The sequence below is a fragment of the Mytilus trossulus genome, chromosome 11 (genome assembly GCF_036588685.1).
Source record: "Mytilus trossulus isolate FHL-02 chromosome 11, PNRI_Mtr1.1.1.hap1, whole genome shotgun sequence".
Lineage (NCBI taxonomy): Eukaryota > Metazoa > Mollusca > Bivalvia > Mytilida > Mytilidae > Mytilus > Mytilus trossulus.
In genome coordinates, this window is record NC_086383.1 from 64,730,283 (window position 1) to 64,752,773 (window position 22,491).

At 32.8% G+C, this 22,491-nt stretch overlaps 1 protein-coding gene across 1 annotated transcript; it reads left to right on the forward strand.

The window, feature by feature from the left end:
* The first annotated feature begins 1,122 nt into the window (after positions 1–1,122).
* LOC134690240 (uncharacterized) lies at positions 1,123–22,095 on the forward strand. Its single transcript, XM_063550217.1, has 4 exons — positions 1,123–1,132; positions 1,466–1,737; positions 16,410–16,437; positions 21,220–22,095. Exons 1-4 carry the CDS (start codon positions 1,123–1,125, stop codon positions 21,633–21,635), a joined length of 726 nt encoding a protein of 241 aa, XP_063406287.1. The 3' UTR covers positions 21,636–22,095.
* Positions 22,096–22,491: the final 396 nt, after the last annotated feature.

A 22,491-nucleotide genomic window follows, 5' to 3' on the forward strand; every position in this document is an offset into this window, starting at 1 on the left:
AACTTCCTTCATCTGTGGGCGGGTCTTGAAGTACTTCTCTAGTTGGTTGCCTAATATGGTCATCCGCTGCGACGGGTGCACCTTCTCGTATTTCGTTATTGCATAGGCGCTCCTTGTTGTCTAGATACAGTTGTTTAAGTAATGCTTTAGACCAGCTTTTTGGAATGTTTATTCCTAACTTCCGCAATTCGTCCCTAAATCTTGCACCTGTCCAATTTTCTGGATTTTCCATATCCCATTACGAGCTTTGTGTAGCATTTTCTTCGTTGTTATATGGATGTGGTCTGTTACGTGAACGACGGTTGCGTCTGGTCGAAGAAGCCATGTTATAAAATTTACTAAAGTTTTGATATCCGTAAAATACGACACTGTTGAATAACCTGATTAAAGTTCTCAAATTTCGGGAAATAGTAGTCCAATGTTGATATTAATTACTAAAAGTTTTAATAGCCGTTAAATCGACAAAACTGTTAAATAAAACTGATTCAAGTTCTCAAATTTCTGGAAATAGTAGTCCAATGTTGAATTACAGGAAGTGATAGGAAAAATGGATTTAAACTGCAATGAATATTGTGTACGAGATCACTAATTTACGATGAGTTTTTTTAAAGAATTGTGTCAATTGTCTACGGTTCTTCTGATTAATCGTGATCACTATTAGGAAATGATCGAAAGTCTGTATAAAATACCTTGTGTCTCCAAGACAGGAGAAAATAAAGTTATATAAATCCGATTTCCAGTCCAGACAATCTTCACAATAGAGTCTCAAGTTTAAACAGCAGAAAATCAGTGTAAAATGAAATTGAAAACTTATTCCTATAGAGTAAACGTCCTTTGTATTCAACAGCCAAATCAAAAGTGAGAAGCTGGCAGCCTGAAATTGTAACCTGAGAACCTAATCCCTGATATCAGACAGACCAAATTAGGCATGACCTTTGACCTTACAATGGAATCAACTGCCCCATTCATGGAAGAAACCATTCCATCTGAATAAACAACACTTATACTCTCTGCATAAGTTTCAACATATTTTACATGTTTAAGTTTGTGTTTAAGTCAGTTTAAACTTGCTAAAGTTTACATTTGTAAGCCAGCTTAAAGAGAACCACTTTGGATAAGTGGATGGCGTTTGGTATGCAGTTCTGTCACTGTCCATTGGCACATTGAATGCTTTGCATAGATTACATATTAAATGTATGCCATTTTAATTTGAATATTTCCATAATACTATCAAAAAAACATACAGTCAAGATATATCACTGTGTCCACATTTGCATAGATTACATGTTAAAGTTATGCCATTTTAATTTGAATATTTCCATTATACTATCAAAATAACATACAGTCAAGATATATCACTGTGTCCACATTTGTATGAAGGGAATCATTGGAATGTGGTCTCTGGATCAAGGCTTTATGTTTATTGGTAGGCAAATGATTTTTTCATGGCAATTTTTATTTTCAGGTTTAAGTGATGATGCTTTAAAACAAAGACCAAGTGATATTGAACTATTACGTTTGTCAATCAAATGTCCATCAAACCAAATGTATGAATTAGTGACATATCTCGGAATGTATGATAAATGGGATGATATCACATACAATTATAGAGAAAATATAGAGGTAGCAAAGTTTTTGATTTTATCAAAATGGAAAGAGATGAAAGTTGAGAGCAATTTCAAAGCCTTGGCAGAAGCTCTGACAAACATGGATATATCAACTCATGTTTTGTGTCAAGTAAGTTTTTATAACAAATTTTTCAAGATTTTAAACTTTGAACAATCAAATCTGTTTAAAACAAATTGAAACAACACGTTTAATAATTTCTTACATCCGAAGCACTTTTCTGTATTTACCTTCATCAGGAACGCTCAAAGCCAAACATTTAAAATCCGAAGCTGTAGAAGTACCGAAACCGTAGAAGAGCTATATGTCAACAATACCGAAAATAAAAAGCCATATCAACATGTGTATATGGAAATTGTCGATTTTTTTCATTATCATGTCTCCTACTTACATTGTATGAATTGGAAGTTGTCATGCTTGATATATATAGACACTTTTCTGTTCTGCAAAACTTATGTGCTCTTGTATGCATTTTGTTATGCATTTTTTATGTGTAGTAGTGTGGTTGCTGTGTTAGAAACAATAAACAACAATGAACATCACATCATTCATTCATGTTGCATGTTCAGGTTGTTCAAGTTATGAGTAACTGAACCTTCATGTTTATTCAAAGTTAAACTTGCTAACAGATGGCAGAATAAATAGGAACCAACTACTCCACATTTATCCAACATTAAGGGAGGGAGGATATTTAAAAAAAAAAAAGACAAATTCTGTGTTTGTGTATGATATTGGCCAGATAAAAGCAGATTAATTGTTCTTCTTTTCCCAAATTAAGGTCCGTAACGTGGAGACATTATTGTAATATCCATGCTAAAGTCTTCAAATTAAACCACTATCTGTGTAAGGATATGAGTACTTCAGTTTATTGCTGCATGTGTGACCAAATAAATAATTATCTCCCCTTATTGATTCCAGTACTATATACCATAAAGGATATGACTACTTCAGTATATTGCTAATTATCTCCCCTTATTGATTCAAGTTCTACATACCATAGGTATATGACAACTTCAGTCTATTGCTAATTATCTCCCCTTGTTGATTCCAGTTCTATATACCATAAAGGATATGACTACTTCAGTCTATTGCCAATTATCTCCCCTTATTGATTCCAGTTCTATATACCATAAAGGATATGACTACTTCAGTCTATTGCTAATTATCTCCCTTATTGATTCCAGTTCTATATACCATAAAGGATATGACTACTTTAGTCTATTGCTAATTATCTCCCCTTGTTGATTCCAGTTCTATATATCATAAAGGATATGACTACTTCAGTCTATTGCCAATTAGCTCCCATTATTGATTCCAGTTCTATATACCATAAAGGATATGACTTCTTCAGTCTATTGCTAATTATCTCCCCTTGTTGATTCCAGTTCTATATACCATAAAGGATATGACTACTTCAGTCTATTGCCAATTATCTCCCCTTATTGATTCCAGTTCTATATACCACAAAGGATATGACTACCTCAGTCTATTGCTAATTATCTCCCTTATTGATTCCAGTTCTATATACCACAAAGGATATGACTACTTCCTGCTATTGCTAATTATTTCCCTTATTGATTCCAGTTCTATATACCATAAAGAACATGACTACTTCAGTCTATTGCCAATTATCTCCCCTTATTGATTCCAGTTCTATATACCATAAAGGATATGACTACTTCAGTCTATTGCTAATTATCTTTCTTATTGATTCCAGTTCTATATACCATTAAGGATATGACTACCTCAGTCTATTGCCAATTATCTCCCCTTATTGATTCCAGTTCTATATACCATAAAGAATATGACTACTTCAGTCTTGCCAATTATCTCCCCTTATTGATTCCAGTTCTATATACCATAAAGGATATGACTACTTCATGCTATTGCTAATTATCTCCCTTATTGATTCCAGTTCTATATACCATAAAGGATATGACTACTTCAGTCTATTGCCAATTATCTCCCCTTATTGATTCCAGTTCTATATACCATAAAGGATATGACTACTTCAGTCTATTGCCAATTATCTCCCATTATTGATTCCAGTTCTATATACCATAAAGGATATGACTTCTTCAGTCTATTGCTAATTATCTCCCCTTGTTGATTCCAGTTCTATATACCATAAAGGATATGACTACTTCGGTCTATTGCCAATTAGCTCCCCTTATTGATTCCAGTTCTATATACCACAAAGGATATGACTACCTCAGTCTATTGCTAATTATCTCCCTTATTGATTCCAGTTCTATATACCATAAAGGATATGACTACTTCCTGCTATTGCTAATTATTTCCCTTATTGATTCCAGTTCTATATACCATAAAGAACATGACTACTTCAGTCTATTGCCAATTATCTCCCCTTATTGATTCCAGTTCTATATACCATAAAGGATATGACTACTTCAGTCTATTGCTAATTATCTTTCTTATTGATTCCAGTTCTATATACCATTAAGGATATGACTTCCTCAGTCTATTGCCAATTATCTCCCCTTATTGATTCCAGTTCTATATACCATAAAGAATATGACTACTTCAGTCTATTGCCAATTATCTCCCCTTATTGATTCCAGTTCTATATACCATAAAGGATATGACTACTTCCTGCTATTGCTAATTATCTCCCTTATTGATTCCAGTTCTATATACCATAAAGGATATGACTACTTCAGTCTATTGCCAATTATCTCCCCTTATTGATTCCAGTTCTATATACCATAAAGGATATGACTACTTCAGTCTATTGCTAATTATCTCCCTTATTGATTCCAGTTCTATATACCATAAAGGATATGACTACTTCCTGCTATTGCTAATTATTTCCCTTATTGATTCCAGTTCTATATACCATAAAGAACATGACTACTTCAGTCTATTGCCAATTATCTCCCCTTATTGATTCCCGTTCTATATACCATAAAGGATATGACTACTTCAGTCTATTGCTAATTATCTTTCTGATTGATTCCAGTTCTATATACCATAAAGGATATGACTACTTCAGTCTATTGCCAATTATCTCCCATTATTGATTCCAGTTCTATATACCATAAAGGATATGACTTCTTCAGTCTATTGCTAATTATCTCCCCTTGTTGATTCCAGTTCTATATACCATAAAGGATATGACTACTTCGGTCTATTGCCAATTAGCTCCCCTTATTGATTCCAGTTCTATATACCACAAAGGATATGACTACCTCAGTCTATTGCTAATTATCTCCCTTATTGATTCCAGTTCTATATACCATAAAGGATATGACTACTTCCTGCTATTGCTAATTATTTCCCTTATTGATTCCAGTTCTATATACCATAAAGAACATGACTACTTCAGTCTATTGCCAATTATCTCCCCTTATTGATTCCAGTTCTATATACCATAAAGGATATGACTACTTCAGTCTATTGCTAATTATCTTTCTTATTGATTCCAGTTCTATATACCATTAAGGATATGACTTCCTCAGTCTATTGCCAATTATCTCCCCTTATTGATTCCAGTTCTATATACCATAAAGAATATGACTACTTCAGTCTATTGCCAATTATCTCCCCTTATTGATTCCAGTTCTATATACCATAAAGGATATGACTACTTCCTGCTATTGCTAATTATCTCCCTTATTGATTCCAGTTCTATATACCATAAAGGATATGACTACTTCAGTCTATTGCCAATTATCTCCCCTTATTGATTCCAGTTCTATATACCATAAAGGATATGACTACTTCAGTCTATTGCTAATTATCTCCCTTATTGATTCCAGTTCTATATACCATAAAGGATATGACTACTTCCTGCTATTGCTAATTATTTCCCTTATTGATTCCAGTTCTATATACCATAAAGAACATGACTACTTCAGTCTATTGCCAATTATCTCCCCTTATTGATTCCCGTTCTATATACCATAAAGGATATGACTACTTCAGTCTATTGCTAATTATCTTTCTGATTGATTCCAGTTCTATATACCATTAAGGATATGACTACCTCAGTCTATTGCCAATTATCTCCCCTTATTGATTCCAGTTCTATATACCATAAAGAATATGACTACTTCAGTCTATTGCCAATTATCTCCTCTTATTGATTCCAGTTCTATATACCATAAAGGATATGACTACTTCCTGCTATTCCTAATTATCTCCCTTATTGATTCCAGTTCTATATACCATAAAGAATATGACTACTTCAGTCTATTGCCAATTATCTCCCCTTGTTGATTCCAGTTCTATATACCATAAAGGATATGACTACTTCAGTCTATTGCTAATTATCTCCCCTTATTGCATCCAGTTCTATATACCATAAAGGATATGACTACTTCAGTCTATTGCCAATTATCTCCCCTAATTGATTCCAGTTCTATATACCATAAAGGATATGACTACTTCCTGCTATTGCTAATTATCTCTCTTATTGATTTCAGTTCTATATACCATAAAGAATATGACTACTTTAGTCTATTGCCAATTATCTCCCCTTATTGATTCCAGTTCTATATACCATAAAGGATATGACTACTTCAGTCTATTGCTAATTATCTCCCTTATTGATTCCAGTTCTATATACCATAAAGGATATGACTACTTCAGTCTATTGCCAATTATCTCCCCTTATTGATTCTAGTTCTATATACCATAAAGGATATGGCTACTTCCTGCTATTGCTAATTATCTCCCTTATTGATTCCAGTTCTATATACCATAAAGAATATGACTACCTCAGTCTATTGCTAAGTATCTCTCTTATTGATTCCAGTTCTTTATACCATAAAGGATATGAATACTTCAGTCTTTTGCTAAGTATCTCTCTTATTGATTCCAGTTCTATATATCATAAAGGATATGACTTCTTCAGTCTATTGCCAATTATCTCCCCTTATTGATTCCAGTTCTATATACCATAAAGGATATGACTACTTCAGTCTATTGCCAATTATCTCCCCTTATTGATTCCAGTTCTATATACAATTAAGGATATGACTACTTCAGTCTATTGCTAATTATCTCCCTTATTGATTGCAGTTCTATATACCATAAAGGATATGACTACTTCCTGCTATTGCTAATTATTTCCCTTATTGATTCCAGTTCTATATACCATAAAGAACATGACTACTTCAGTCTATTGCCAATTATCTCCCCTTATTGATTCCAGTTCTATATACCATAAAGGATATGACTACTTCAGTCTATTGCTAATTATCTTTCTGATTGATTCCAGTTCTATATACCATTAAGGATATGACTACCTCAGTCTATTGCCAATTATCTCCCCTTATTGATTCCAGTTCTATATACCATAAAGGATATGACTACTTCAGTCTATTGCCAATTATCTCCCATTATTGATTCCAGTTCTATATACCATAAAGGATATGACTTCTTCAGTCTATTGCTAATTATCTCCCCTTGTTGATTCCAGTTCTATATACCATAAAGGATATGACTACTTCGGTCTATTGCCAATTATCTCCCCTTAATGATTCCAGTTCTATATACCACAAAGGATATGACTACCTCAGTCTATTGCTAATTATCTCCCTTATTGATTCCAGTTCTATATACCATAAAGGATATGACTACTTCCTGCTATTGCTAATTATCTTTCTTATTGATTCCAGTTCTATATACCATTAAGGATATGACTACCTCAGTCTATTGCCAATTATCTCCCCTTATTGATTCCAGTTCTATATACCATAAAGAATATGACTACTTCAGTCTATTGCCAATTATCTCCCCTTATTGATTCCAGTTCTATATACCATAAAGGATATGACTACTTCCTGCTATTGCTAATTATCTCCCTTATTGATTCCAGTTCTATATACCATAAAGGATATGACTACTTCAGTCTATTGCCAATTATCTCCCCTTATTGATTCCAGTTCTATATACCATAAAGGATATGACTACTTCAGTCTATTGCTAATTATCTCCCTTATTGATTCCAGTTCTATATACCATAAAGGATATGACTACTTCCTGCTATTGCTAATTATTTCCCTTATTGATTCCAGTTCTATATACCATAAAGAACATGACTACTTCAGTCTATTGCCAATTATCTTCCCTTATTGATTCCAGTTCTATATACCATAAAGGATATGACTACTTCAGTCTATTGCTAATTATCTTTCTGATTGATTCCAGTTCTTTATACCATTAAGGATATGACTACCTCAGTCTATTGCCAATTATCTCCCCTTATTGATTCCGGTTCTATATACCATAAAGAATTTGACTACTTCAGTCTATTGCCAATTATCTCCTCTTATTGATTCCAGTTCTATATACCATAAAGGATATGACTACTTCAGTCTATTGCTAATTATCTCCCCTTATTGCATCCAGTTCTATATACCATAAAGGATATGACTACTTCAGTCTATTGCCAATTATCTCCCCTAATTGATTCCAGTTCTATATACCATAAAGGATATGACTACTTCCTGCTATTGCTAATTATCTCTCTTATTGATTTCAGTTCTATATACCATAAAGAATATGACTACTTTAGTCTATTGCCAATTATCTCCCCTTATTGATTCCAGTTCTATATACCATAAAGGATATGACTACTTCAGTCTATTGCTAATTATCTCCCTTATTGATTCCAGTTCTATATACCATAAAGGATATGACTACTTCAGTCTATTGCCAATTATCTCCCCTTATTGATTCTAGTTCTATATACCATAAAGGATATGGCTACTTCCTGCTATTGCTAATTATCTCCCTTATTGATTCCAGTTCTATATACCATAAAGAATATGACTACCTCAGTCTATTGCTAAGTATCTCTCTTATTGATTCCAGTTCTTTATACCATAAAGGATATGAATACTTCAGTCTTTTGCTAAGTATCTCTCTTATTGATTCCAGTTCTATATATCATAAAGGATATGACTTCTTCAGTCTATTGCCAATTATCTCCCCTTATTGATTCCAGTTCTATATACCATAAAGGATATGACTACTTCAGTCTATTGCCAATTATCTCCCCTTATTGATTCCAGTTCTATATACCATTAAGGATATGACTACTTCAGTCTATTGCTAATTATCTCCCTTATTGATTGCAGTTCTATATACCATAAAGGATATGACTACTTCCTGCTATTGCTAATTATTTCCCTTATTGATTCCAGTTCTATATACCATAAAGAACATGACTACTTCAGTCTATTGCCAATTATCTCCCCTTATTGATTCCAGTTCTATATACCATAAAGGATATGACTACTTCAGTCTATTGCTAATTATCTTTCTGATTGATTCCAGTTCTATATACCATTAAGGATATGACTACCTCAGTCTATTGCCAATTATCTCCCCTTATTGATTCCAGTTCTATATACCATAAAGGATATGACTACTTCAGTCTATTGCCAATTATCTCCCATTATTGATTCCAGTTCTATATACCATAAAGGATATGACTTCTTCAGTCTATTGCTAATTATCTCCCCTTGTTGATTCCAGTTCTATATACCATAAAGGATATGACTACTTCGGTCTATTGCCAATTATCTCCCCTTATTGATTCCAGTTCTATATACCACAAAGGATATGACTACCTCAGTCTATTGCTAATTATCTCCCTTATTGATTCCAGTTCTATATACCATAAAGGATATGACTACTTCCTGCTATTGCTAATTATTTCCCTTATTGATTCCAGTTCTATATACCATAAAGAACATGACTACTTCAGTCTATTGCCAATTATCTCCCCTTATTGATTCCAGTTCTATATACCATAAAGGATATGACTACTTCAGTCTATTGCTAATTATCTTTCTTATTGATTCCAGTTCTATATACCATTAAGGATATGACTACCTCAGTCTATTGCCAATTATCTCCCCTTATTGATTCCAGTTCTATATACCATAAAGAATATGACTACTTCAGTCTATTGCCAATTATCTCCCCTTATTGATTCCAGTTCTATATACCATAAAGGATATGACTACTTCCTGCTATTGCTAATTATCTCCCTTATTGATTCCAGTTCTATATACCATAAAGGATATGACTACTTCAGTCTATTGCCAATTATCTCCCCTTATTGATTCCAGTTCTATATACCATAAAGGATATGACTACTTCAGTCTATTGCTAATTATCTCCCTTATTGATTCCAGTTCTATATACCATAAAGGATATGACTACTTCCTGCTATTGCTAATTATTTCCCTTATTGATTCCAGTTCTATATACCATAAAGAACATGACTACTTCAGTCTATTGCCAATTATCTTCCCTTATTGATTCCAGTTCTATATACCATAAAGGATATGACTACTTCAGTCTATTGCTAATTATCTTTCTGATTGATTCCAGTTCTTTATACCATTAAGGATATGACTACCTCAGTCTATTGCCAATTATCTCCCCTTATTGATTCCGGTTCTATATACCATAAAGAATTTGACTACTTCAGTCTATTGCCAATTATCTCCTCTTATTGATTCCAGTTCTATATACCATAAAGGATATGACTACTTCCTGCTATTGCTAATTATCTCCCTTATTGATTCCAGTTCTATATACCATAAAGAATATGACTACTTCAGTCTATTGCCAATTATCTCCCCTTGTTGATTCCAGTTCTATATACCATAAAGGATATGACTACTTCAGTCTATTGCTAATTATCTCCCCTTATTGCATCCAGTTCTATATACCATAAAGGATATGACTACTTCAGTCTATTGCCGATTATCTCCCCTAATTGATTCCAGTTCTATATACCATAAAGGATATGACTACTTCCTGCTATTGCTAATTATCTCTCTTATTGATTTCAGTTCTATTTACCATAAAGAATATGACTACTTCAGTCTATTGCCAATTATCTCCCCTTATTGATTCCAGTTCTATATACCATAAAGGATATGACTACTTCAGTCTATTGCTAATTATCTCCCTTATTGATTCCAGTTCTATATACCATAAAGGATATGACTACTTCCTGCTATTGCTAATTATTTCCCTTATTGATTCCAGTTCTATATACCATAAAGAACATGACTACTTCAGTCTATTGCCAATTATCTCCCCTTATTGATTCCAGTTCTATATACCATAAAGGATATGACTACTTCAGTCTATTGCTAATTATCTTTCTGATTGATTCCAGTTCTATATACCATTAAGGATATGACTACCTCAGTCTATTGCCAATTATCTCCCCTTATTGATTCTAGTTCTATATACCATAAAGAATATGACTACTTCAGTCTATTGCCAATTATCTCCTCTTATTGATTCCAGTTCTATATACCATAAAGGATATGACTACTTCCTGCTATTGCTAATTATCTCCCTTATTGATTCCAGTTCTATATACCATAAAGAATATGACTACTTCAGTCTATTGCCAATTATCTCCCCTTGTTGATTCCAGTTCTATATACCATAAAGGATATAACTACTTCAGTCTATTGCTAATTATCTCCCCTTATTGCATCCAGTTCTATATACCATAAAGGATATGACTACTTCAGTCTATTGCCAATTATCTCCCCTAATTGATTCCAGTTCTATATACCATAAAGGATATGACTACTTTCTGCTATTGCTAATTATCTCTCTTATTGATTTCAGTTCTATATACCATAAAGAATATGACTATTTCAGTCTATTGCCAATTATATCCCCTTATTGATTCCAGTTCTATATACCATAAAGGATATGACTACTTTAGTCTATTGCTAATTATCTCCCTTATTGATTCCAGTTCTATATACCATAAAGGATATGACTACTTCAGTCTATTGCCAATTATCTCCCCTTATTGGTTCTAGTTCTATATACCATAAAGGATATGGCTACTTCCTGCTATTGCTAATTATCTCCCTTATTGATTCCAGTTCTATATACCATACAGAATATGACTACTTCAGTCTATTGCTAAGTATCTCTCTTATTGATTCCAGTTCTATATACCATAAAGGATATGACTACTTCAGTCTATTGCCAATTATCTCCCCTTGTTGTTTCCAGTTCTATATACCATTAAGGATATGACTACTTCAGTCTATTGCTAATAATCTCCCTTATTGATTCCAGTTCTATATACCATAAAAGATATGACTACTTCCTGCTATTGCTAATTATTTCCCTTATTGATTCCAGTTCTATATACCATAAAGAATATGACTACTTCAGTCTATTGCTAAGTATCTCTCTTATTGATTCCAGTTCTATATACCATAAAGGATATGACTACTTCAGTCTTTTGCTAAGTATCTCTCTTATTGATTCCAGTTCTATATATCATAAAGGATATGACTTCTTCAGTCTATTGCCAATTATCTCCCCTTATTGATTCCAGTTCTATATACCATAAAGGATATGACTACTTCAGTCTATTGCCAATTATCTCCCCTTATTGATTCCAGTTCTATATACCATTAAGGATATGACTACTTCAGTCTATTGCTAATAATCTCCCTTATTAATTCCAGTTCTATATACCATAAAGGATATGACTACTTCCTGCTATTGCTAATTATTTCCCTTATTGATTCCAGTTCTATATACCATAAAGAACATGCCTACTTCAGTCTATTGCCAATTATCTCCCCTTATTGATTCCAGTTCTATATACCATAAAGGATATGACTACTTCAGTCTATTGCTAATTATCTTTCTGATTGATTCCAGTTCTATATACCATTAAGGATATGACTACCTCAGTCTATTGCCAATTATCTCCCCTTATTGATTCCAGTTCTATATACCATAAAGGATATGACTTCTTCAGTCTATTGCTAATTATCTCCCCTTGTTGATTCCAGTTCTATATACCATAAAGAACATGACTACTTCAGTCTATTGCCAATTATCTCCCCTTATTGATTCCAGTTCTATATACCATAAAGGATATGACTACTTCAGTCTATTGCTAATTATCTTTCTTATTGATTCCAGTTCTATATACCATAAAGGATATGACTACTTCAGTCTATTGCTAATTATCTCCCTTATTGATTCCAGTTCTATATACCATAAAGGATATGACTACTTCCTGCTATTGCTAATTATTTCCCTTATTGATTCCAGTTCTATATACCAAAAAGAACATGACTACTTCAGTCTATTGCCAATTATCTCCCCTTATTGATTCCAGTTCTATATACCATAAAGGATATGACTACTTCAGTCTATTGCTAATTATCTTTCTGATTGATTCCAGTTCTATATACCATTAAGGATATGACTACCTCAGTCTATTGCCAATTATCTCCCCTTATTTATTCTAGTTCTATATACCATAAAGAATATGACTACTTCAGTCTATTGCCAATTATCTCCTCTTATTGATTCCAGTTCTATATACCATAAAGGATATGACTACTTCCTGCTTTTGCTAATTATCTCCCTTATTGATTCCAGTTCTATATACCATAAAGAATATGACTACTTCAGTCTATTGCCAATTATCTCCCCTTGTTGATTCCAGTTCTATATACCATAAAGGATATAACTACTTCAGTCTATTGCTAATTATCTCCCCTTATTGCATCCAGTTCTATATACCATAAAGGATATGACTACTTCAGTCTATTGCCAATTATCTCCCCGAATTGATTCCAGTTCTATATACCATAAAGGATATGACTACTTTCTGCTATTGCTAATTATCTCTCTTATTGATTTCAGTTCTATATACCATAAAGAATATGACTACTTCAGTCTATTGCCAATTATCTCCCCTTATTGATTCCAGTTCTATATACCATAAAGGATATGACTACTTTAGTCTATTGCTAATTATCTCCCTTATTGATTCCAGTTCTATATACCATAAAGGATATGACTACTTCAGTCTATTGCCAATTATCTCCCCTTATTAATTCTAGTTCTATATACCATAAAGGATATGGCTACTTCCTGCTATTGCTAATTATCTCCCTTATTTATTCCAGTTCTATATACCATAAAGAATATGACTACTTCAGTCTATTGCTAAGTATCTCTCTTATTGATTCCAGTTCTATATACCATAAAGGATATGACTACTTCAGTCTTTTGCTAAGTATCTCTCTTATTGATTCCAGTTCTATATATCATTAAGAATATGACTTCTTCAGTCTATTGCCAATTATCTCCCCTTATTGATTCCAGTTCTATATACCATAAAGGATATGACTACTTCAGTCTATTGCCAATTATCTCCCCTTATTGATTCCAGTTCTATATACCATTAAGGATATGACTACTTCAGTCTATTGCTAATTATCTCCCTTATTGATTCCAGTTCTATATACCATAAAGGATATGACTACTTCCTGCTATTGCTAATTATTTCCCTTATTGATTCCAGTTCTATATACCATAAAGAACATGACTACTTCAGTCTATTGCCAATTATCTCCCCTTATTGATTCCAGTTCTATATACCATAAAGGATATGACTACTTCAGTCTATTGCTAATTATCTTTCTGATTGATTCCAGTTCTATATACCATTAAGGATATGACTACCTCAGTATATTGCCAATTATCTCCCCTTATTGATTCCAGTTCTATATACCATAAAGAATATGACTACTTCAGTCTATTGCCAATTATCTCCTCTTATTGATTCCAGTTCTATATACCATAAAGGATATGACTACTTCCTGCTATTGCTAAGTATCTCCCTTATTGATTCCAGTTCTATATACCATAAAGAATATGACTACTTCATTCTATTGCCAATTATCTCCCCTTGTTGATTCCAGTTCTATATACCATAAAGGATATGACTACTTCAGTCTATTGCTAATTATCTCCCCTTATTGCATCCAGTTCTATATACCATAAAGGATATGACTACTTCAGTCTATTGCCAATTATCTCCCCTAATTGATTCCAGTTCTATATACCATAAAGGATATGACTACTTTCTGCTATTGCTAATTATCTCTCTTATTGATTTCAGTTCTATATACCATAAAGAATATGACTACTTCAGTCTATTGCCAATTATCTCCCCTTATTGATTCCAGTTCTATATACCATAAAGGATATCACTACTTCAGTCTATTGCTAATTATCTCCCTTATTGATTCCAGTTCTATATACCATAAAGGATATGACTACTTCAGTCTATTGCCAATTATCTCCCCTTATTGATTCCAGTTCTATATACCATAAAGGATATGGCTACTTCAGTCTATTGTTAATTATCTCCCTTATTGATTCCAGTTCTATATACCATAAAGAATTTGACTACTTCAGTCTATTGCTAAGTATCTCTCTTATTGATTCCAGTTCTATATACCATAAAGGATATGACTTCTTCAGTCTTTTGCTAAGTATCTCTCTTATTGATTCCAGTTCTATATATCATAAAGGATATGACTAATTCAGTCTATTGCCAATTATCTCCCCTTATTGATTCCAGTTCTATATACCATAAAGGATATGACTACTTCAGTCTATTGCTAATTATCTCCCCTTATTGACTCCAGTTCTATATACCATAAAGGATATGACCACTTCAGTCTATTGCTTATTATCTCCCCTTGTTGATTCCAGTTATATATACCATAAAAGATATGACTACTTCAGTCTATTGCTAATTATCTCCCTTATTGATTCCAGTTCTATATACCATAAAGCATATGAATACTTCAGTCTATTGCTAATTGTCTCCCCTTATTGATTCCAGTTCTATATACTATAAAGGATATGACTACTTCAGTCTATTGCTAATTATTTCCCCTTGTTGATTCCAGTTCTATATACCATAAAGGATATGAATACTTCAGTCTTGCTAATTATCTCCCCTTATTGATTCCAGTTCTATATACTATAAAGGATATGACTACTTCAGTCTATTGCTAAGTATCCCCCTTATTGATTCCAGTTCTATATACCATAAAGGATATGAATACTTCAGTCTATTGCTAATTATCTCCCCTTATTGATTCCAGTTCTATATACTATAAAGGATATGACTACTTCAGTCTATTGCTAATTATCTCCCCTTGTTGATTCCAGTTCTATATACCATAAAGGATATATGACTACTTCAGTCTATTGCTAATTATCTCCACTTATTGATTCCAGTTCTATATACCATAAAGGATATGACTACTTTAGTTTATTGCTAATTATCTCCCTTATTAATTCCAGTTCTATACATGTATATCATAAAGGATATGACTTCTTCAGTCTTTTGCTAATTATCTCCCCTTATTGATTCCAGTTCTATATACCATAAAGGATATGACTACTTTAGTTTATTACTAATTATCTCCCTTATTAATTCCAGTTCTATACATGTATATCATAAAGGATATGACTTCTTCAGTCTTTTGCCAATTATCTCCCTTATTAATTCCAGTTCTATACATGTATACCATAAAGGATATGACTACTTTAGTCTATTGCTAATTATCTCCCCTTATTGATTCCAGTTCTATATACCATAAAGGATATGACTACTTCAGTCTATTGCTAATTATCTCCCCTTATTGATTCCGGTTCTATATACCATAAAGAATATTACTACTTAAGTCTATTGCTACATGTGTGACTGAATAAAAAAGTTATACTATATTCATATGAATGTATTTGACTATGAATTCATAAATTTAACAGGTTCTTTTGGAAAGGTTGTACGTACTAATTAATGTACCTTTAAAAAGGTCAATTGTTTGTAAAGCAGAATATGAACATTTTGTATTACTTTATCTGTTTATATAAATGTACAGTATTATTGTTTTAATGTCCTTATTTATGATTATCATTTGCAGGTTAAAAGAATAAAAATTGTAGAAAGTGGTAAGTATATGTTAAAATCTATGACAAAAACAAACAAAAGCAATCTGAAACCTAAGCAAAATTTAACATATTGGTACACTCTAATTTTGACAAGGGTCCAGAAACGGTCATATTTGCCAGTCATGTCCTAAACTGAAACTATAATGTCCTAAACTTTTAATTGGGATTTAGGTCAAATTTTATTTTTCTACATTAATAATTTCGGTCATTTCATTGAGATCGACTTTCAAAATCGCCATTTTGAACATATTTTTGTTTAGTTATCGATTTCCTGTAATTAAACTGCCACTCCAATAAAGTGTTATAATCCGGAGGGCCCTCCTAATAACTATATTAATGCCTCGGGGAGCTATTGGCTAATTATTGCTAATCTCTTTACCTGTGTTTTTAATTCATTGTAATTCACACCTGGCAATTAATCACAAGCTCCAAACTTTTATTATAAAGAAATAAAAATTCCATACCAACTGGCTTCAATATTTAATTACTCAACAAGTGAGACAATTGTCAATTATGATTTAATGATTAAACTTGGTTTAATTTTGTAGAAATTTTTTTTTTTACTTCTAACACACATGTTTTGTTTACTATGTAATACGCATGCATGAAATTCTCTTCCACAGATTTAGACAATAAATCGTAAATTTTAAATAATTTCATCCTAAATAAAGCCAGTGCAACTAATTTAATTAATATTCTTACACTATTAAAGATAAAATATTAAAAAGCCGATGATTTCCTGTGATTTGGATAAACAAAACTAATCCCGGAAATGAGTCCGGAATTGTTCGATTTAGTATTGTCGCAGTACATCCGGTTTGAATTTTGACTTCAGAATCGAAAAAACGTAAGCGATAACTGGGAATATTATCGTTTTGAGTCATTAAAATCAATTATTTTTAGACTGCTGCCTTCCCTTAATTGCCCTTGATCGATTTTTGGAAAATGGTAGGACAAATCATGAAGTAAATGCGATGCAACTGTGAAACAAGTTTGTTGATGCTACGAACATGACGATCGAGTATGAGCATACTCATAATGAGTCTCATGCAGTAATGTGATTTTGGCAATCATCTTTTGAAAAGGGGAATCAACTTTTAAGTTGTATGAAAATGACCGAAATTAGGTGAATAAATTTCCGGATCCTTATAGATTTTTGAGTATAACTTTCTATGTACAATATATACAGATACTATGGTATTCTGAAAATATATGAGGGGCGATTTTAATGCGTTTCAGATAGAAAAAATCAATGATTTAGTTCGTCTAAATATTCCATTAATGAACAAAATCTCATGACAAATACCAGACTTTTGGTTTGAAACCTCCAGACTTCTACATGAGAGTCGTCAATTGAGTTTGAATCAAAACAAATGGAAATCTTTATCAATTTTTACAATAGAAACATATTAAAAGCCAAGCTTTACAAGAGATATGTATACACAGGGTTAGAAAAACCTTAATGTGTTGAATGGATTGAACTTTTTGTGAACAGTACTCGCTTATAAGTCGGAAGTTTGGAAGTAAAATTTTGAATCCAGAGAGAGGTACCGACTAATAAGCGAGATCCCAAAACCAGAGGATAAATCCAAGCTCAAGAAATTTGGTCAGATGTGAATTTCCTGGCCAAAACTACGTCATACCTGTCAACTCACTCGTTTTTTGCGGGTGACACCCGTTATTTTCACCTCTCACCCGGGAGTTTTTCTTTACCCGGCGGGTCCCGGGAATTTCTAACATTACCCGTTTCACCCGGATTTCTGACCGGAATTGTTGCCAGGATTTTGAAGTAATACGACCTTCCGTTTTATCGGCCTTTTTCAATGTAACCAAAAGTCAAAATGTAGGACTGTTTACCTGAGCTACGTAACATCCTGAAGGGAAAACGGTAGTATTTATTTTCCCATAGGCGACAATACTAACATTTCTTAAATTTTATGTACTTTAAAACAAGAACTCTATGCCTCTGAACACCCACAGCTGTGGTACATTCACTATACATCTCTAAAATAACATTGGAATATGGGCATGACCAATTTGCAATGAAACCGGCAAGTGAAGTTTGAGGGTACCGGATATTTACATCTTTTCTGTACGCAGTGAATGGGAAAAATACAAACTTTTTAAAAATTCAACAAAAATTCATTCTTACTTATATTCAATTTATTACTTTTATTTTGTATACTTCAATTATCCTCTAATCAGGAAATAATTCAATATATTACATATAATATACATGTGTCCAATCAAATCACACTATGTTTGTCTTCTTTTCACCTGTCTTGGGTACACAAAAGAGCAACCTAATGCCGTGAAAGTAAATACTACCGTTTTCCCTGAATGATGAAGAGACAACACAGCTACAAGACGAGTTCAGTGACTATCATTTGACCCCATTAGATGAACTTCCACTTTGCACTTCCCCTGAAACTGACATTGGTACATTTTGGGGAGAAATGTCCAAGTTGCATGACATTTTTCTTAACAAGCCAAGATTTTTTGTTTTGTCAAAACTTGCTAAAACATTACTGGTTTTGCCAAACAGCAATGCAGACAGTGAGAGGGCATTTTCTTTAGTAAAGAAAATAGCTACAGAGTTTAGGGCTGATCTTAATAAGGATACACTGTGTGCTCTTCTTTCTTGTAAAATGAATACACATTTGCATTGCTATGAACTGAAACCAAGTGCAGTTCTTTTAAAGAATGCCAAGTCTGCTACTATGGAATATAACAATAGTCTGAAATAAACTTGTACACATGTTCTAACTGTTTCATATACATAATGACTATATAAATTATATGTAAACATATTTTTGTTCTTCAATTGAGCCCGCAAAATGTCGTACGCGTTATGACCTGAGATTTTTTTTCTCAATGCAGGTCATGACCTGACTTTTCATTTTTAGAGGTTGACAGGTATGCTACGTTTGTGATAGCCAAACTTACATAAATCTCTAAATAATAGCTTTTGTTGAAAATAAATGACTACAATACTGTCTTTGTGTTTTATTTGTTCTCTGTTAACCATTTGTGTTGAATTTCCCACTGTTTCCATTTTGTGTATTGATTTTTCATGGTCACATGTATGTATCATACCAAAAGAAGAGCTAAGAACCAGAAATCAGAACAAGAAAATAATGTACTAAATATATAAAAAGAGTGTATCCAACCGACTTATTGTGTTATTATTGTTTTATTCAAAATTACAATATTGATTGACAAGCCAATATAATCCATGAATAACCCCTAATTAAGTGACAAAGAATTGTATTCACTATAGGTGTGAAAAATATCAGTGACAGGTTAATAGGTTAATTAGTTAGTGTCCCTTGATTTATATAATCCTTTAATTGATGGTGTCTATACTATGTCTCAATATATTTATAAATATGACTGGTCTGTTATTAATGATTAACTGGATTAATTTATTTTCGATTAACTTTTATTTTCTTCAGGTTCATGTTAATTTATATTCGTTTTTCTCAAACAATAGGTGTTTGGTCATACACTATAAAATCATTGATGCATTACGTAAACAACATGAGGCAAGCAGTGAATAAAAACAAGAAACAAGAAATGAATACATCTTTATTATTATCAACAGAATAAACTATCAGGATGAACATCAATTCTATGTACACATTTAAAGAAACAAAAATTCATTCAATGCATGAAACTCAATTTAATTTCTTTATTTTACCGATGATCAGTTACTGTCTGCTGCAAAAAAAAGTCCCAATTTAAACCGACTTATAGGCGGGTCAAGACTGAATCCTTAGATTTTAGGGCATCCGACTTATAAGCGGATCGACTTATACTCGAGTACCTAGATATATATGTACAACAATACATGGTTGTCATACTAGTTCCACAATTGTCAGTTGACTTCTTCGAAGAGTATCCCTTTCCTGTCAATACCGAAGTTGTGAGTTCGATCCACATACCTAGTATGTGCCTTTAACTCCAATTTCTATCAACTTAAACTGCATGGGATCGTAAGTTGTCATGCCGAAGGTTGGTGGGTCTCTTCATATATGCTCCAACTCCCTCCACCAATAAAAACTGATCATCAAAATATAGTAAATAATGCTGAAAATTTTACCACATAGACGATATCTACAGATTTCAACATGACTGAAAGTTCCAGTGACTCCTTGTTGAGAATAGAACCAATGAAAGACTATTGTACAAACGTTTCAGAAATTTTAAGTTGCTTACAGTTACTGTTAGTAGTCTAACATCGGTGCTTTGTTTCTATAGTTTTTATGATAGTTTTTTGTTTTGTTTTGTGCTTTGTACTGATCTTTTGAGTTAGGTTAGTTGTAACTGAATTGTCAGTTAGTTCTTATATTGTGCTATTACCACTGTTCAAGGGTTTGGGGAGTATTCAGGGCTCACACACGTGTTACCCTGTCACAATCTTTATATGCCTTCCATAGGTCAATAGCCTGTAGTTCAGTGGTTATCGTTGAATTTTGTCTATCATATTGGGTTTTTTGATAAATTGTGAATAGTTGTGTCATTGGCAGTCATTGCACATCTCCTTATTTAAACATCAAAGGAGAAATGTAAATGGAATTCTCAGTAAACCAAGTTTCAAAAGTGACTACAACCATTAGTTGTCCCTGAAGTTTATGGCTTCCTGAAATTCACATGGAATACTATCTATTGAAATCATTGTGTAGCTATTATATATACTGATATTTCAGACATTCCTTTGGAATACATTATGTACTATCTATTGAAATCATTGTGTAACTATTACATATACTTATATTTCAGACATTCCTTTGGAATTCCTAGATTGTGTTCCAACAGATGAGATTTTGGATGCATTAGCATCACGAATTGGTCAGGTATATTTTCAACTTGGTGCTGAGGTTGGACTGTCAATTCCAACCCTAGAGCATATTCAAACCAATATTCCAAGAGACTTAGAAGCTCAGAACAAGGAAGTCTTGTTCCAATGGAGAAAAGACAGATCAGTGAAACCTACAATAAGGGTACTTGTACAAGCATTAGTTAATGTTGGGAGGGGAGCACATTGTTTACAGGAAATTCTTGAGAATGTGGATCCAAATACCCTTAGACGCTTTGGAGGAGGAGGAGAAGGAGCCATTCCAAAGAAACATCAGACAAAATCAGACCAGAAACAACAACGTACGCAGAAGAAGTCAAAGAAATGTCCAATATCTTGAATGTTGGCACCACAGAATATTGATCCAATTGCTTTCTAATCCGGAGAATAATTTAATGGTAAAACAGAGGTGAAACAAAAATCCTTATTTCTAATATGAATATCTGTAATGTCTGATTTTTTTTAACTTCGTTTGCTACAATTTTACCCAGCAACGACTACAGGGGATATACCATGATATACGTATAGTTTTCATTTGTTCGACACAGTCATCAACATACAAATGTAATCCTTTCATAGGTTATGATGGTATCTTTAATCCAGCTTATTACTTTTTGTGATTTGACTATTTTCAAAAGATTTTTATCGGACTTCACAACATTTTTCCCCTGTGCAATGCAGTTAATTTTTCGGCACCCGTCTTTTAATCAAATAAATATTTCTGTCACATTTTTCTTCAGTATACAAATTATGATGACGTCATATTGGGTCAGCTAAAAGTGATTATTTGTATTGTATGATCTGTTTGTATTGTATGATCTGTTCTCTAATTGTACATTGTTGTATGATCTGTTCTCTAATTGTACATTGTTGTATGATCTGTTCTCTAATTGTACATTGTTGTATGATCTGTTTTTCGGATTTGTTTAACTTTCAATTGTATTTACTAATAATTTTATCTTCTGGACAGTTTCACTTTTTTAAGGTTTTAGTGCTTTTAGGAACTGTTTGGATATATTGTCCTTGAACAAGTAAAATGTGTAAAAGACATTGGAACATTTTTGTATAAATTTACTATTGTAATATACAAAATGACACCGTTTGCCAGCAAACTTTTATATTTTCTATGAATCAGTGATCAAATCTGAATCACAGATATAGTAAGAAATAGATAATCTTCATCTGGTGTATGGAAT